Source organism: Carex rostrata, chromosome 9, assembly GCF_964058835.1.
Source record: "Carex rostrata chromosome 9, lpCarRost1.2, whole genome shotgun sequence".
NCBI lineage: Eukaryota > Viridiplantae > Streptophyta > Magnoliopsida > Poales > Cyperaceae > Carex > Carex rostrata.
In genome coordinates, this window is record NC_135926.1 from 8969305 (window position 1) to 8988384 (window position 19080).

At 34.1% G+C, this 19080-nt stretch overlaps 1 protein-coding gene and 1 long non-coding RNA gene across 3 annotated transcripts; one reads left to right on the forward strand and one right to left on the reverse strand.

The window, feature by feature from the left end:
- The first annotated feature begins 8023 nt into the window (after nucleotides 1–8023).
- Nucleotides 8024–11776, forward strand: LOC144559103 (zinc finger BED domain-containing protein RICESLEEPER 1-like). 2 transcript variants are annotated; one of them, XM_078308047.1, is made up of 6 exons: nucleotides 8024–8163; nucleotides 8687–9197; nucleotides 9356–9655; nucleotides 9772–11246; nucleotides 11362–11465; nucleotides 11571–11776. In XM_078308047.1, the coding sequence occupies exons 2-5, from the start codon at nucleotides 8821–8823 to the stop codon at nucleotides 11463–11465; spliced, it is 2256 nt and encodes a 751-aa protein (XP_078164173.1). In that variant the 5' UTR covers nucleotides 8024–8163; nucleotides 8687–8820; the 3' UTR covers nucleotides 11571–11776. The 2 variants fall into 2 exon arrangements, with proteins under 2 accessions (XP_078164173.1, XP_078164174.1); XM_078308048.1 differs by having other exon boundaries at nucleotides 8034–8163; nucleotides 8498–9197.
- Nucleotides 11777–13617: 1841 nt separating this feature from the next.
- Nucleotides 13618–16307, reverse strand: LOC144559098 (uncharacterized). The gene is made up of 2 exons (XR_013513090.1): nucleotides 15940–16307; nucleotides 13618–13885 (listed from the first exon to the last, which is right to left on the reverse strand). It is a non-coding gene; the product is annotated as an uncharacterized LOC144559098 (long non-coding RNA).
- Between the last annotated feature and the right edge of the window lie 2773 nt (nucleotides 16308–19080).

Sequence of the window (19080 nt, forward strand, 5' to 3'; positions counted from 1 at the left end):
GCCTTGAGTGTTATTGAAATTATGGATCATTTCGAGTTCATGACTGAAATTGTGAAACTCCGTAATATAGATAATATATACTCTTAAAAGTCACTGACCAAGGTAATTAGCAGGAACACTAATTACCGCGATAAGGTTAGCATGTGGATTAAAAGATGGTTAAGTTTTACAAACCACCTGACACGAGATGTCATTTTAATCACATGGATACATGTTCTAGGAACATGGTATTTGACAGACCCCGAATGAAACATTAAATAGAATTGTGTTCGTGTCATTTATGTTTTCATTCAGTGTCAAAGTTCTACAGTATGAGGTATTTATCGTTCCCACTAAGAAATATATATGAGTAAGTGTTATCTAACGCTGTCCGTAAAAAGCAGCCATAACGGTAGCATTTCCATATATATAACTTAGCTGAGGAAGTGATAGTCTGCCAAGAATACTACTTGTCCCTCGTATCTCTATACGAGCTATAGCATCACTGGGCCCCTTGGTAGAGTTAGATTATCTGCATGCAGTATAATTACAAGAGTAATTATATTTGATAATCTACTCAAGATCAAGAAAAGATACAGTTAACAAGGATGACACATATCTACCTTAAAACTGATCTGATAGCTATGAGACAGAAGAACTGACACAAGTAAATTGTTTACTGGATCGTGATATTGTACAGTACAGCATCATCTGTGTAATTGGATGGTGATGATGTGTTGCCAGATGTCACCCATGACTAACAGAAGTTAAAACAGTTTTAACTCTGTTTACCAACATAACACAGATCCTATTGGGTCACACCATATAGGAGCTACTCGGAGAATCTTACTGATTAATTATAAATTGATTATAATTAATATTAAGATGGTTATAATTAATTATACGTGATATAATTAAATTATAAATGTCATTTAGAATGACAAGCAGAAACAACGGTTAATTTATAAACGTACACGTTACGTTGTATAAAAGTTACCGAACAATAACCGAAAAGAAATATAATTGTACATGACAATTATATATATATGATTTGGAATTTTAATTGTTAATTATGGGTTTGAATTATGGATTTAAAAGCCCAAAATAATCAAAGCCTTAATTAAAATTAAAGGCCCAAAGTCAAAGCCCAACACTATTCATGCCTTAATGGGCCAAGGGTAAAATGGTCTTTTTCCCTTGGTGCCGACTTCCCATGTGTTGACATGTGTCATGTGAGGTGGCAAGGGTATTTTGGTCATTTCACATGATAAAAGGATGAGGTGTCAAGGGCTTTTGGTAAATAGATTTGTTTTTAGGGGTATTTTGGTCTTTTGCAAACCTCCTTAAAAGTCTATAAATAGAGGGGTAGGGGTAGAGAGAAAGACTCACTAATTCACGTGTTAATCTGATTACTTCGTTAATCGGTTTTTCTCTCTTCCTTGATTTCGGTTATTTCGAGATTAGGAAATAATATATTTTGTGTAATCCTGCGGTTTAGCTTTTAAGCAAAACCGAGTTACTTCGGGACACAAATATATTTATTTCATCATTTTCTCGGTGAATAGTGTTTCTGCAGAATTCTGTGGTTTACGGTATTTCTGGCAGAAGAAGTAAATCGCTCTCCGGTTAGTCCTGGTGGATAACCAATAGAGGTATCACACGTGTGATACTGCGAGTCGATTCCATCCCTGGTGAGGCTCTACTCGCTCGGTCTGCATTCCAACTGAGATTTGGAATCAAGGTATAAATTGTTATATTAATCTATTTAATTTGTAAATAGATTTAATGCTTTAGGAAATCAATTATGGAGTAGATCTGTAAATAGGATTAAACGAATCTTCTTGATTCATTTAATCCGTAGCTTAAGTTAGATGTAAAAATTTTTATTTTACTCTTTCCGCAGCTTAAGCTAATTAAATGGGTTTGAACCGTTCCACAAAACCCAACACTAGCATCGTAACCGTGCGTTGCAACGGTAACAGATTATTTCATTATAAAATATTATAAAATGAAGAAGATCAAGCGTTTCATTATTTCATTATTTGCGTGACCATTTTGAAAATCAACCGTTCAAATACGTGCGGCACAAATCTCAAAGCAATAATAATACTGATACGATACGGATACGGCGATATGGCAATTTTCAAAAATGAAGGATACGATACGGCTATTAATATATATATATTTATTATTTTATATATGATATTTATATAATTATAATTTAAATCAAATTTGTAGAGAAAGATAGTTAAATATTATATTTGTCTATAAGATAACACATGTGAACTCTAGTGTAGTGGTAAGAATTTTGGCACCAACACCCAACTGGGTTCAAATCCCGCCTTTAGCAGAAAAAAAAGGTGCGTGGTGCACAGGCTCGGTCCGCAGGCGCCGTGCATGGTTCAGAGGCACGGTCCACGAGTGCGGCGTGCGGTCTACGAGCGTTGGGATCATATGCGGTGCGACCAGTGCATGCTTAAGTGTTGAAGCGCATAACTTGGAAAATTCGTCTATGTGCGATCTGAAAATTCAACGGCTGAGCATCCTTCCGAAAAAAAAAAACAGTAAATCAGAACTCTTGCAAAATCTAGACATTAAGTTCTTTAATAAGAGGAGAGATAAAAGTGCATGAATTTTTTCCTTTAGTTTCTCTCTCCATTTCCAAGCAAGCCTTAACCAAAATACTAACTGTAAATATTGCTGGTCTAAAATTAAGACCCTACATTACTGGGTATGCATACTGACACAATACACATTTATATTAACACAACATCTATAAAAAACATTAATATATAGACAATTTTAACCCTCTTTAAATATCTTTCTAACTACCATATTTTTCCAAAATGTAATTAATACAGTGACTATCTATTAATTATTTGATTTCCTTAACTGCTAGATATGATTTTCCTTTTTTATTTTATTTTACATTGAGGTATTCATTTTCGACATCTTTTTTTTTCTCATAGAAATATACATAGCTATAAAATTTACAAAAAACTCACCAATTCAATTGAAATTTCAAGCACCGAACCATCAAGTTTCACTCAAACCATATTAAGTCAAGGTATGCATTTAACTTTTTTTTAAACTTGTTTTTATATGTAATTGATCAAACTCAAATATATTGCTTAGTTTTATAATTTTTTCTCTTAATTTTGATACTTATAATCTATACGTCTATTTTAATTTAAATTGTCTAGAATATTTTATCAATTTAAGTCCAATGCAAACAATTTATTAATTTTAGCATGATTGTTGTAATTTCTTATTGTAGTGTTTTGTTGTACTTTTGATTTATTATTTTAGTCACAATTTAAATGTCAAAATTAATCATTATAATTTACGTTCAATATGTTTTTTATAAAAGTTAGCATGTCATTTTTTTAGTGATTTGTGCACAAAAAAATATATAAAATGTTAATTGGAAAAAAAATATATAAAATGTTAATTGGAAAAAAAAATATAGTAGATTGTTAAAAAAAAAATTATGAAGTTGGATAAACTAAATCGATATATACAATGATGATAGATTATAAAATTTACTATCAGTACTAATTACTATATAAATCATGCATTATGTATGTACCACTGATATTTTTAAGTTCATATTTTGATACAGTGAGGAAGATGAAGTTTTTAATGAACCACATGGAGAGGATGATTCAGACTATTGCCCCCACTGAAGAAAGCTATCATAGTTGTTCGCTTACAAAGGTATGCTACAAAGTCTCAGGTACAACAAGTTGTACCAGTTTAAACCTTGAATCTACTCTCGTCTAAGGTTGCAAGTGCACAACCCTATCCGTATAGCATAATAAGGTATCGATCCTCAGGGACGGTTTAATTCGATTCTAAATTTCTACAAATCCGAGTTAAGTACTAGAAGTGTGAAAGGTTTGGTCTTGAATTCGTTTCAATTTCTCAATTCAATAACAAAAGATTGCAAAAGAAAGTAAATGTTTGTTTCAGTCAAGTTTAAAAGGATGTTTCCAGGGTTTCAGATTTCATCCTCAGCTTTGCCTCTCTGGACCATCACTCGACTCGCATCATCTCTGATGCGACCCTAGTGATGCGACCCGCATGGTCTCCCATGCGACTCGCATGGCCATCGAGTGAATGCAGCATTTCACCTGTTTCTGAGTTATTCGATTGTGCAAGGTTCTACTGACCCTACCCACGATTCCTGAGCCTCAACTCTCGTTTATTAGCACCAGTAACCTAGTAGGGAATTGCAATTTCACCTTCTTAGATCTACAACTTTCAACTCTCGTTTATTTGTATTCAATCTAAGTCAATTGATCGGTTTGCTAAAGGTATCCACTATCTCTCAATAAATGGAAATCTCACCTTTCGGTTCAATTGATCTATCTTTTCAGATTTCTAATCTACCTCAAGTGCTTGATTAAATTGCAAGAAAGATCTAGATCAAGATATTAGAAGAGATGAAAGATTCATTCAACAATAGTCAACAAAATGCAATCACACAATCTCAATCAAGCTTTAAAAGAAAGATACACAATCAATTGATCACAAGAACAACTCAAATTCAAGTGAAATACACACAATCAAAGCTTTAGACTACATCAACCCTAGAAACAAAGAAGGATCTACTCAAACAACATCATAAAAGAAAAGAGAAGAGATAGGATCATGATAGAACCAATTGAAGCAATCTTGCAAGGATCTTCCCTCCTTTCTCTCTTTCTTGATCAACACTCCAATTCTTGAGGCTTTGAATCTTCAAATTTCGGAACTCCCTCTCTGGTAGCAGAGGTGACCTATTTATAGGCTTTTTAAAACGAGTCTTTCAATTCTGGGCCCTTATTGGGCCTTTGTTGTCTGCTCTGGAAACTCGCGATGCGACCAGCGTCAGGTCCGATGCTACCCGCATCGACCCTGATGCTACCCGCATCGACCCTGATGCTACCCGCATCGACCCTGATGCTACCCGCATGGACTCTGATGAGGGTCGCGTCAGATGTGATGAGGGTCGCGTCAGATGTGATGAGGGTCGCATCAGATGTCTCAGAATTCAGTAACTTCCCTGATTTCGCCCGTTTTCTGCAACATAAGAATGAAATCGCAGCAGTACCACATTCTATGGATATTCAATGTAAAATACGTGATTTGGTGGTTTAAAAAGCAGATTTTGGTACAAGAATTGGTCGGAACAATAGATCAAATATGGAGATATCAATAGTCGTAACAGTACTGATAGTGAAATTGAGCTGCCTATTATATTTCAGACTATAAAAATATAATAAACTGATGCACTGTTGTAATTTCCTTAAAAAATCTTAAAGATTCAATAAAAAATATAATAAAAAATAACATACTCCATAAAAAAATAACTTTTAAGAAAAAAAGTTATGTGGTAATATATGAGAGAATCAATTTTTAAAAGAAATTCTTAATGAAGAATAAAATTGTCTATATAATAAAATATTTTGATAGCGTTGTGTTAATAAAATAGTTAGTAGTTTTAATATCATCGACCAAGATTACTTCAACAACGAGAATCAAAGGTTCTCTGTGTGCTCCACTAGTTACGTAATTAGAAATCAAGGAAGCTATCATGACATCATCCTTTATAGGACAAGATTTGGAGATACTGGTAGCAAATTCAATGGAACCAAATTTGAAATACATGTCAACTACAGTAGTACTGACATATGGATCCCTGCAATTTCCTGAAATTATTGCTTATGCATGCAATTGGAATCCCAAATTAAGCGTGTTCAGCTTACAACACACCAAAATTGAGCTCCACAAAACATACTTATTTCGCCAAATTTTAGCTTGGTATAATTGTTTCAAAAACTCCAAAGAGATATTGGGTTTCCTGAAAAAATAAGCAGAAGAAATCATTCCCAAATAAGATACCATGTTTTTTCAGGCATTTCTTCAAACAGCTTAAGGGGCATCCTTTAAACTTGTTGCACTTCGAATACAACTGTAGCCGAAATTTTTTTTAGTTAGCAATCTAATATATAATTTGAAATTAAACCAACGCCAACCAAAATTTCAAATTTCAGTTTTTATTACCATGCGCCTTCAGTCCGTGCACCAAGGGAGCATACCAACTTCTTTTTTTGTGCGAAACCATTTTTTTATTTTTTTTTTAGTTCTGTTCTGAATTGTTTGAATTTTTTAGACTATTTTTTTTTCTGCTCTGCATATAATTTGTAATATAAAATGTTCATCGAATTGGGCGTATAATTTGTAACAATTTGCGCACCAACTTACTTAGTACAAAACGTTGCTCAGATTGTGCGTATAATTTGTTGTAGTAATTTTTTAGTTCAAATTTATTTCAAAATTTTATTTATTAAACAAGTTCGTTTTATTTTCTACAATTTCACCGTCAAATTTTATGTGTATATATAATTCTAAATACCACAAAACAAAATAGAATATAACAAAAAAAAATTAGTCCAAATATTTAAAACAATTCAAAACAAAACAAAATTTGGTGCACTTCCTAATGGTGCGTACCAAAAAAAAAAAATTGGTGTGCAAATTGAGGGCGCGTGCGTGATAAAAACTGAATTTTGGAGGGATGAGTGATGTTTGTTTAATTTTGATTAATTGAGGTGCCAACTAAAAAAAATTCGGCAACTGTAGCAATTGGTTGCAAACATGTGTTTCATTGAAATAATCCATCCTTGGTGAGCAGGGGCGGACCCACATAGTCCTAGAGGGGGGTAGCTGTCTCTCTGGATTTTGAGTTTCAGTAGCGATCTATCGATCCCGATCGATTTTGTCTCTCCTGAAAAAAATTTTGCCCCCCTCTAGATGTTTCATTTGTAATTTGGGTTAAAATTAAAATATTTTTTTTGAATTATGATTGATGATTAGAATTATAAGTTAGAGAATCAGAAATTACAAGTCACGTCATTAGAAAGTATAAGTCAAAGTATTGTATTTTAACGAGTATCCAATTAGTTAATGGGTTTAAACCTGATTTGATTTTTTTTGTCTTTCGTTGAACGAAAAAGGCCCTCCTAAGTTGGAAGTTCTATCAACTATAGTGATGAACAAATAGTTCGAGTTCGGTGAGATGAGGTCAAAAATTTGTGATTCGGGTATAGTTTGAAAATGATTTGACACAACAAAAAACAAAACAAAAAAAAAACAAAAACAAACCCAAAAAAAATAAAAAAAAATTTTAACAAATTGCGTTTTTATCGCGAATAATTCGTGACTCGTGTTTATTATTGCGAATAAAACGTATTATATTTTTTTACGTTTTATTCGAAATTCGGTTCAGAGACAATAAAAAAACATTTAATACGCAAATTATTCGTGAATTAAACACGTATATTGTGCTATGTTATTGACATATACGAACTAAAAGTTTTTTTATTCAGGTCTAACTAAAAGTGATTTGAATGCAAATTGGGATTAGAATAAATGGGCCCCGATGTACAGTAGAGACGGGTATATCAACACAGGAAAAAAAAAAAACCGAGGGGGCGTTTCATGGACATTGGATCAAAATCGGTCCAATTTTCGATTGGAGCTGTTTAATTTGCATTGTACAAACTTTAAGCGATTTACACGAATGTTGCAATAAATTAGACGGCTCAAAATAGAAATCGGATCCATTTTGATCCGGTGCACATGGGATGGGACACCCTCTTCTTCCTTATTAACCTTATTAAAGGAAAAAAAAAAAAAAACACCGTAAACCGGACGTATAACGTCGGTTGGGTCCCGGGGATGCTTCACCTGATTACCTACTTTATTATAACACTGTAAACCGGGCGTACAAATTCTTGCTGTCCAAACGGGCGACGATTCATAGGTCCAGTAACAGTGCTTATCCAACAGATAGCCCGTCTAATTTTCTCCGTTAGGCTCTTTACAGATTTTCTGTGCCCTTAGTAAATGTCGCAAATTGAATTTAATTCCACATCTACGGATCTTAAACTAATATCAGCGCTGTACAAACGACCGCAGAGAATGCTACTTTTATTCTTGCAACTAAGATCTATACGTAGTCGGATTAGGTAAAGCAACGAAAGAGGGAATCTGGCTCGGATCCTATAATAACAGCGGATCGGGTTGCGGGTTTCTTCTCCCGTTTCTCTCCCCATACCTGCAGCCCGGCCCGGCGGCGACCACCGGGAACTAACTCCGCCTTATCGGAGCTCCGTTAAGAAGATCAATCTCCGCCCGGTAAGGCCTTCCTTCCTCGTCTTTTGTTACCAAAACCCTTTCTGAAAACCCTCTTCGTTTTTTATGCCCCCAATAATGGATGTGCTTTGATCCCTTTTTCTGGACCTCTTACTTGTGTTCTGAGATTTGTTCTGAGGATTGTTTCTTCAATTTGACCAATTTTATTTGGAATTATGCTCAATCTATAAGTAAAAATATATTTCTGGTTTAACAAATAATTCTTCTCTCTTCTTCAAAATTAAACTTGTTATTCATCCGATACATCACAACAGCCACGGAATCATAATCAATTAAAATAAGTAAATTCTCATTCGGGACAGTGGAATACTTACAGGTCCAGCAGGTGAATTAAAAATGGTGCTTCCAGTCTCTTTCATGCCCTGTTATATCTCTACGATCTCTTTGATATATATCCTGAGTGGCGTTCTCCAGTGATGGCATGGGAGATTCTTACCAACATGAGTTTTAATTCTTATTTGTTCACCTCTAGTAGTATAACACTTTGCATCTATCCATTGTTCAGCATCTCAACTACACGACCAGTCAGACCAGCACCATGACATGCCTCTTGTAACTGCGACAACAAGAGAGTACCTTCATCGACATAGAAATTACTGAAAGCTTTTATAATAACCCCTCCTATATTCTCCAATAAGCATGCCATTGGAACCAGGGACAATTGAGGTCCCAGTAACCTCGACATCTCTAATCGCACTCTCATCTCCTGTCACAGTGACAGCAGCTGCAGCCGCTGCCGCTGCAGCAGCAGCAGCTGTCTCTGCACCGCCACACAATCCGCGGGAGCGTAAATTGCGGTCTGCTGTGTGGAATGACTTCTCAAAGCAGCGCCGGCCTGATGGCAGCTGCGTGGCGATATGCAACCACTGCCAGAAGCAACTGACTGCGAGTAGCAGGAGTGGAACCACACACCTGAGGAACCATCTTGCAATTTGCTTATCTACAAAGCCGCGCCCAGGACCTGGCCGCAGGAAGAAGCTAGTTGTGCGCCGCCATCTGCTCCCCACTCATGCAAGGTTGGTATTCTAGAGAGGTTCTTGTATTAATCCATTGCTCATACTACTTAAGGAACAAATTGATTTGCTTCTGTTATTATTTGTACTGCAATTATTTTTGTTCTGATCTGCTATCCCTTTATAAATATGTGTTATATGCATATTACGTGTCTCTTCAGAAAACATGGATCCAATATGGTTGTCACAACTGATGGAGATGACCCTATTGCATGTGTGGCTGATGGTGTGTCTGTGGCACCGTTCGACCAGGAGGCAAGCCGGCGGGACCTGGCGCGTATGATTGTTCGGCATGGGTACCGCTTCTCTATGGTGGATGATGTAGGGTTCCGTACTTTTGTGCATAACCTACAACCACAGTTCAAGATGGTACCATACGATGCAGTTAAGGCTGATTGCATGAAGATATATGATAACACCAAGGCAAAACTACATGATTCCCTAGGCAATCTTCCTTCCAGGTATTCTTTTGTTTAATGAGGTGCTTAAAACACCTTTATACACCATCAAGTCATAAACACATAGGCCCCTTTTTTTCAACCACCTCTTTAAAATCCTAGATATTCCTAACATGCAGGGTGAGCCTCTCAGTTGACACATGGCGGTCAAGCACTGGTATGGAGTACATTTGCCTGACCTGTCATTTCATCGAACAAGCCGCAGGATGCACTGAATGGAAGCTCAGAAAAAAGATTCTCAACTTCATACATGTCGAAGCCGGGTTGAATCCAGATATAACCGCCAAAAAGATTTTAGAAAAGATCCATGAGTGGGACCTCGACAAGAAACTGACCAGCATAGTTCTTGACAACTGCACGGCTGGCGACCTGGTTGGTCGAGAAATAGTCAGGATTTTGATTTCAAAAGGATTTCTTCTGTTGAACGGTGAGTTGTTTCTCGTGCGATCATGCGCACATGTGCTCAATCTGACAGTCCAGGAGAGCCTAGAGCAGGCTGTGGACATGACGAACCGGGTCCGTGCGTGCATCCAGTATGTGAAATTTTCACCAGAACGGTTCTCAAGATTTCAGAAGTATGCAAAGCAATTGGGGTTGCCACAAAAGACCTTGATTTTAGACTCCCTGAACAACTGGGCTACTACCTATTCTATGTTTGACTCTGCGTGTCACTACCAAGATGTGTTTGGAAGGCTCGCTGAGTGGGACCCGGCATTCCCTGGCCCACTAAACCCTAAAGACTGGGCCGATGTGAAGGCCCTTACAGACATACTGGATGTGCTGTACCACACTATGGAGAAATTCCCTGCCACTGAAAATCCTACAGCCAATCTCTGCTTCAACGAGTTGTGCGGTATCCATCATCTTCTAAAGACCTGGTGCACTAGCCCATCACCTGTAGTTGCGTCGGTGGCATCTCAAATGCTTCTTAAATTAGAGGCCTATTGGGACCTTACTAAAACTCTAATGGCAATCACCTCAATCCTGGACCCACGGTACAAGATGAAATCAATCGAGTATTTCTTCAAGCAAATGTATACTACTGACACATTCGAGGCCAAGTCGAGAACGGATGAGATTCGAAAAACCTTTATAAACTTATACAACGAGTATGTTGCACAGTCTGCCAACTCTTCAAATAATCCAGCTATTCTCTGCTATGCTGGAAACAGTGGGTTGGGTGCAGGTGCTGGTACTGGTACTGGGTCAGGTACTAATTACAATAACGGGTTGGATGAATCCAAAACATTTTCTAGGATTACTTTATCTGATGCTAGGAGGGGTTTAGATCAGTATATCCAGGAGAGCTCAACAGGTCAGAGCCTCAAAACGGATCTGGATATGTATTTGGAGGAACCCGTATACCGGACAAAGGAGGAAGGAGCTGAATTTGACATCTTGGGGTGGTGGAGGTCCTTTTCTGCGAAATATCCTGTGCTATCCTGCATGGCACGGGATATGCTGGCTGTACCAGTCTCTATTGTACCACTTGATGGGGAGGCAAGGATGTTGAATGAGTATTTAAGTACCATGGATTCTGGTACCGTTCAAGGCTTGATTTGTGCACAAGATTGGTTGCGTGATGAACCAGATGGTAAAAGGCTTTCTCTTCCCAAGTGGACGGTGCCATTTTCATAACTGAATTCAACTTTCTTTATATTGTTCATAATAGTCCATCTGAATTATTTTTAATTTTATTTTACATGTAGTTCTAGATGGTGTGCATGGAAATTCATCTTCTGTTCCTAATACAAACGCTGAGGATTCTATAGTAAATGCACAGCCTTTGGATTATTCTTCTTCTCCTAAATAGGTGATTGTTTTTCCTGAATAAGAGTGATAAGAAATGGAAAATATCTCCTATGTACCTTTCTGAAACACCAATCCTAAGACTAGCTATTGATTTTCTTTGGTGCAGGGATGAGGATTTTCTGAGAGGTTTACTTGATGACACGAGTAAACGACAGACAGGTTCAAGTATCAGGGCCAAAATAAGGCTTAGTTTGTAGTTTTTATATTTATTCCTGGTGTATATTGTCGTTGCGTATTACTAACTGAATTTGTTGTAGGATTAACTAAAGTATGTTTTACATGATTGATAATTTATTGTTAGTTTGAATCTCCTATAGCACTAGCATTCCGAAAAGAAGAGAGCGAAAGAGAGATCTTTTAGAGGAAGGAAAACAAAAAATTAAGAACTTGTAACACTACTCTGACATGGGAATTTCCTCTCCTTTTAGTCAATTACAGTGCATATATATTATATTATGTGATGTTAGACGAAACTGATTAGTATTATTATTTTATGTTTATTCGAGAGTTTGTAGGGATTTTTTTTATTTTTTGGGAAACCAAGATTAATTTAGCGGAATTGTTAATGTTTTATGATTTTATAACCACCATCTTTGTAATGCAAAACGGCGATATTTTTATAATTTTATTCCAATCGTAAATATTCTCCTATCGCCACCGAGGTACATTTGAGAGTGCAAATTTTATAAAAGAATTTTGCACATCAAAATTGTAAAATTCAAACAAAATAAGTTGCCTGATGTAATATAATAAAGTAAAAATAAGTGTGAAACAATCTTAAATTGTTTCTACTTGCCGTGATATCAAGCAACTTTCGTAAAAATAGAACGACACCCTTACATGGAAAAGATAAATTTTTCATTAAAAGAAGTTAATTCCCCACATCTGTGTCATCTTCTGAATTTTTTTTGAAGGGATACTTTTTTGTGTGCCTATGAAAACATTCTAAATTATTTATTTCTCTAACAAAACATTCAAAATTTTATTTCTTCATTCTAAATTGAGATTTTTTTTTCTTATTTTCTCGTGTTTATTAAATCTGAAAATTTAAGCTTAACTATATCTTTGATTTAATTTTAAAGTTGAAATATCTATTTTACACTTTTTCTTAAACTAGCCACCCAGATTAGCTGTACATAGTCATGTCCTTGCGCCTCCTTTGGTTTATGGGATATATCATTGATCGTATTTTTTTTATTGAAAGTCCATAAATTGTGCTAATTTAGAAAAAAAAAATTACAAGTTAGCTATTACATAATATTAGATAACAAGAGTCTTTGAAAGCATTCACCAATAATGTGTATTCTGTGAACACAAATTTAATCATTATTGCTTAATTGTAATAATAGAAACCTAGTGATTATTTTCATTATGTGCATATTTGTTTTGTTCCTTCTGATAAACTACATCATATTAAACCTTTTCTTTTGCACGGCCAAAAAGGCTATGAATCAAACTGGATCGGAATCTGATCTAATGTGCAAATCTTAATGAAGAATTTTTTTTATGGGTGGGGGTTTTGTCCAAACAACTTTGGACAAAGTCTCATCTAAAACCGGACCTAAACTTCATACAAACATTTAGATTGAAGAAGTCATTCAAATTTACTAAGTTTTAAATATGTTTGCACAAACCTCAATGAAAATCAGACGTTTAAACTTGACTTTGGATGAGACTTTGTCCAAAGTCTTTTAGACAAAATCCAATCCCTTTTTTTATATGCGAACCTGAAAAAAGATCAACTGTTGAGATTGAAATAACATGTTATTCCAATAAAGATTTATTTCCGTGTTTAGATTCCTAAAATTTCTCGAAAATGATATCGTTTTACCTTTTCTTTTCAGTTCTGACTTGTGAGCGTCTCAAAACTCAAAAGGACAGAGATTTTAAACAAATGTTACGTTCAAAGTTCAAACAAAACACACAATTAGAGAAGATAAGAGATTTCATCCACTAACACACAATTTCATTCAAGCTTGCTTTTAACTTGTTCCATTCAAAACCAAAACATTCCAGATTATGACTTACTTGAAAGTGTACTCACAAGAGAAAAACAAAATTCAAAAAAGTAAAATTGTGAATCACAAAGCTGGAACATCAGATCAAAATTCAGAAGACAAAATTAGAACGCAAGAAATCAACAAGTCCAGAAGGAATAAGGTTATACCATCAAATTAGCAATTTAGGAATAAATTATCAATTTATATATATTTAATTGCCTAACATGATACTAGTTCATTCAATTTAGATATACCAATATTCTGAAACTTGGAAGAAAAAATAAGTAAAAAGAATAAAAGAGTATGCACTCGCGGACCGATAAGGCTTCATTCCCTAGATGCCTCCGATCATGTTCTCATTACAGCATGCAAGGAAGCAACATCCAATCAGGGGCTCAATCAAGCATCATCATTCTGAAACCTAAAAGAGTTTCCAAATTAGCGATAGCAAAGGAAAATTACATGGCACTAATATAAAAAGAAATGCACAGGTTGAGAATACAGGCTCAGGAAAAAAAATCGAGTTCTAAGTTCTAACAAAGCCAATTGTGCGAGCGCGAGCTTCGCAATTGGGGAAGGGAGCTCTTCACCCCACTAGCTTCACTGATTCATAAACTGTGAGGCAGAGGGATAAGATGAAAAATAGAAAATCTACAGTTGGGAAAAAATATTTTGAGATCAAAATCACAATTTTATTCTAATTGTAGAAAAGCACGTCTACATTTAAAATTAATAACTAATAACTTAGTCTAGAGCAGAAATACAGACATTTTTTTTTTTTTGCCAAACTGCCCGTAAACTCATAACACTTATGTTGCAAAGACTGCAACAGAGAGCAAGGAAAATTAGCTTCTTTCAAATAGTATTGAAAATATATAATGATTCTTAATTAGTTAGGCATTTAAGAAACAATTTAGCACTATTAAAATGCAAAATTAGAGTGGATAAAAAATAAATGGTAGATAATTTCTTGATAATGTTGACTTCAACCAAGGGTCATAAAGCCAAATTGTAAAATTAGCCTGGGTTTACTAAAATGGTAAAGACCTTATTTCTCAAATTTAAAGAAGGAACAGATTTTCCAACCCGCAATTGATAGAAAGAGACAATCAAGCCTACACATTATCTTTCAGAAAAGATATAAGAAGAATTAAGAAACCTTATCCCACTCCATTATATACAGAGATTCCACGGGATGTGAACAAATAACTAAAGGGAAAGATATGTAATAGCATCAGGAGTAAATGGAATAAAAGTGTCTCTTCATAAATAACCTCAGTTCTAACCACCACTTAGTAAGACCTAGAGAGCTATGCATGTTAATTGATCCATTTTCTCTCCTAGGTTCAAAAGCCTAGAGTTAAAAATAAAAATAAAAACAGGGGAAATGATAAAAGCAACCAAAACCAGCTTATACCGTGGTAATTTAACAGCACTATACTGTTGCATTTCTTATTTTGCGCATCCAGAAGTTCTACGAACACATTTAATTTATTTTGAAAGCTCATAATTAATTCTTGTAACATCAAAATAAGCATACTAACTACGGACCTGGAAGAAAAAGAGAAGACAATATAGTAGTTCTGGGAAATTAAAAAACACTCTACACCTTTCTAAGGACAAAAGCCATGACATGGAAATTTTGACACTAACAATATCCATGTCAAATATGCCCCTTTCACACTTGGTATAAATGAAATTCTAAATGTTATGACCTAAAATGACATCCAAATATACTCCAAAGGAGAAATGCACTAACATAAAAAGTTGTTGCACATGCACTAACATAAACCTTTTTTGTACTGATATATGTATTTATATAATATAATCTTCTTTTTTATCCCCATCCTACAGACTACAGTCATACCTATTTTGCATTTTTGTGTGATTTTTTTTGGGGACAGAGCAACCTGCTTTCCAAAAACAAATTTAAAAGCGTTTAAGAATCTCTTCAGAAAATTTTGAGCTGCTGGTCATACCTCTCCGTTAATTAGCATAAATTAATTTTTATTTTGTTTATGCTTTAAAAGTTGGGACCTTTAATCCTATGACTCAGAAAAGAGAGAAAAGAACTAGTGTTTTCAAAGCTCTCTTTCCCTTTTCTTATTTCTTTTTCTTGATTTTAGACATTCAGCAACAAAATGAGACCTTTTCTCCTACTTTGACCAGATTCAAAATAATCAGACCCAAAAATTCGACACCATCCCATTCAACTTTCAATCAACAAAAACAATTAATACTCAGTAGAAATGTCTACACTGACAAGCAAGAGATCTTCTATGCCATCTTTAAAAAATAAAAATAAAAAACTTCTCAATATTTTTTCTTCTCCATTTTGACACTTGAAATTTAAAAACGAAGAGGGCCCAAAACCCAACACTAAGCAAACAAAGTAGCAATGAAGAATACACATAAATTTTTAAAAAAATAAATAAATAAGAAGTGTGGTTAAAGAAGACAAACGACAAAGGGTACCTTTTCCTTCTCCTTTCTCCTTCTCTCTTGATGTTGGAGGAGGTTGAAAGCCCGTGTAAACATCGGAGTATGGCGAGGCAGAGGCGCCGTATTTTGTTCTTCTCAGAGAATAAACAAGGAATTCAAAGAGGTTCATGAGCAACCAAAAAAGGAGGAAACTAAAATTGAAGATGAAACCTAATCTGTTTGATTTTAGAGAGAGAGAGAGAGAGAGAGAGAGAGGTGAGAGGCAAAAAGAAAGGAAGGCCTGGGTTATGTCAGCGGTTTTCGCTGCTTTTGAGCTTGGCAGGCTGCCAGAGCTCTCTCACACCTCTCTGCACAGTACGGATCTTCTATAGCTACTAAGTACAGAAATTGTGTGAAGACTCAACACTAATCCCTGTCACCTCAGGTACCTGAGATACATGTCGTAAATCTGGACCGTTCTTTTTAACATGGAACAACTCTTCACCGTTCTTTTTAAAACATTTACCTCAGGTACCTGAGGGACACGGACTCAAGACTAATGCGACTGTCTTTTTCTGTTGTATGTTATTTATTCGTCGTGTATCTGTTCTCTTGTCTTTCTTAACTTCTCGGGTGTTATCAGACGTAGGGGATAATATTTAAAATGCTAATTATAATTTGTTGATCACATCACAGTTGGATAGATTCAAGACAGCAGTTATAAAATGAGAAGATTCAGAATATTTTATTTTTTTTATGTTTATGTCAAAGTTTAAAGTTATATTTTGTTGGAGGTTATTAATTTTTTTTTCTTTTATCACGAATTAGTAGTTTAAATTTAATGTTTCTTTCGTAACAAATAGAAAAAATATTTGTTCCAATTAAGTTATTCTTCGTAACAAATAGAAATTATCATATTCTATTAGAATTTTAGATAGCGGAGGATAACTTGATTTGAATAAATAAATAAAATTTAACGGTTACGAAGAGATAAATTAAACTCGAATAACTAATTCGTGACAAGAAGAAAGTTTAATGACCTTCGGAGAAATTTTTCTCATCTATTTAATATTATCTCTCATTTAGCTTTGAACATGCAATTCTCTATACAGGGAACATTGTTTTTTACCACTAAATCAGAGACCGGTTCTTACGTAATATTGTCTTTATTATTGTGTTGAAAATCATTAATTTAAAAACTATACGTCTAAAAAAATTCAAATTAGTAATTTTTATATAAAAATCTTGATATCAAACAGAATAAAATTATGTCATAATCTTGATATCGAATATTTCTATTGATTTTATTTTAATATTTAAACTTTGAAATTTTAAATTATTCAAAGTTTAAAAATGAAGGCTCAAGAAAGGCGTCAAATATTAAGACATTTGGATTCTCTTATTAAATATGAATCCAAATATAATACTAGGTGAGGACAAAAATTGTAAATAGTGTAAGTCGAAAAAACAAATGAAGTGCAATTTTATTTCATGAGAAGACCTAATAATATTATTTCGTGTCAAAATAAATTTCAAAGGATAAATTTTTTTTTTTAAAAAAATTATTGGAGAACATGGCCCCTCTTCCCTACTTTCCTCCACCTCCGTTCGTGATGGGTTTGGCAAAAATTATTATTAGAGCTTCTATACGGATAGCGTCTTATACTATTATATTTGAACTCGTACTCTATAATGGTCGGTGATCGAGTTTGAATTTCGATCAAAATACTTTATATTTTTTAATTGAATCGGGTTTGGATACCGATACATCTTTTAAGTAGACATTTTGTTTCGGTTCTAGATAGACAATTGGGTCATATCCGGATCAGAGTGGGTATATGTCACAAGTATTAAAAAAAACTCTTTGTTCTTAAATATAATTATAATTTTGTAAGCATATCAAAAAGGTATTAGAATTAGAGATTAAAGTTTTTAGTTTTCTTAATTTATTTTGTAGATATAAATTTTTAGTTTTTAGTTTTTTATATATAAATTTTGAAAAGTAAAACATTAAAGATGTCTACTAATTTATTTTTTAACATATAATGTGATATTATTATAAATAGTTGTTTCTCTAATATCATTATAAATAGTTGTTTCCCTAAAATTCTATAAGTGTTGTCTTTCCATACTTATTAAGTTATATTTTTATATTAATTAATTATATATAACTCTATTAGTGTTGTATCAGGTATTTATAAGTGTATCGAGTCATATTCGGTTTTAGGTCGGATAAATACACTGGATTCGTACCATATCCATTATAATATCGGTTCCGATTTAAATCTGAATTAGATATTTAATCTGTTATTTTTTAAAATCATATTTTATTCAAATTAACTAGATTCGAATCTGATTTGGTAACGGATCAGAACCTGATAATCAGATAAAGTAACACCACTAATTACCATCAATACAAATTTGTAAATTCTATATCATAGAGTTAACTTTCCACCTTGAACCAAAGTTAAGCACAAAAAACGATGGTTTTACCTTTCATATCGAGAAAAAATTAGTAATTCTTGAAAAAAGACATGTCAGAGTCACGGGCCTTTATTTACCAAAAAAAAAAGAAGATCCAAGTCCAATCTATTATTTTTAGAAATATAGAGGTCAAGCGAGCAACTTTTAATAAAAATGCGGTTAGTTAATTTTGATAATTTTTTTTTATGAGAGACGATTCAATATTTAATTTTGATTATTCGAATAAAAAAGTGAATAGGAAATGTTAACTTAAAAATAATTCAAAAGAGGAAAGAGGAGGGGTGATCAGACCATATTTACTTGCTCGAAAATCTTAAATTTGAAGGAGAAGAGGAGACGAGAGGAAGGAAGAGAAAGTGAACTCTATTTACAAACTATTCAAACTTCGTAACCTTTAAATTAGAGTGTAGAAAAAATTATTTATCTGTCATCTCCTTTCTCTTCTTCCTTTGTAGAACACAATCTAAAGTATATAATTTGGATTCTCTATTGTCAAATTTAAACATGTTTTGTTCAAAATTTTAATCTCAATTTAATGATTCTAAACAATGTAAAATAGTAAAACAAAACAAAAAAATTATTATACAAGCAATGCCTTCTTCTAGTTCACGGAGGAATTGATGATTTTTAGCATTACATTTCCTACAATTTTTTTTTTTCTGAAATTTTCTAACCACTGGACATAACTCCTTTTTTTTTCATACAATCTCT

Bases quoted from the DNA above. Each gene is read 5' to 3' on its own strand.
- LOC144559103 (XM_078308047.1), top strand. From the start codon at position 8,821: ATGCCATTGGAACCAGGGACAATTGAGGTCCCAGTAACCTCGACATCT. The intron at 9,198-9,355 runs GTTGGTATTCTA...GTGTCTCTTCAG, and splicing joins CTGCTCCCCACTCATGCAAG to AAAACATGGATCCAATATGG. The intron at 11,247-11,361 runs GTAAAAGGCTTT...TTTTACATGTAG, and splicing joins GTTGCGTGATGAACCAGATG to TTCTAGATGGTGTGCATGGA.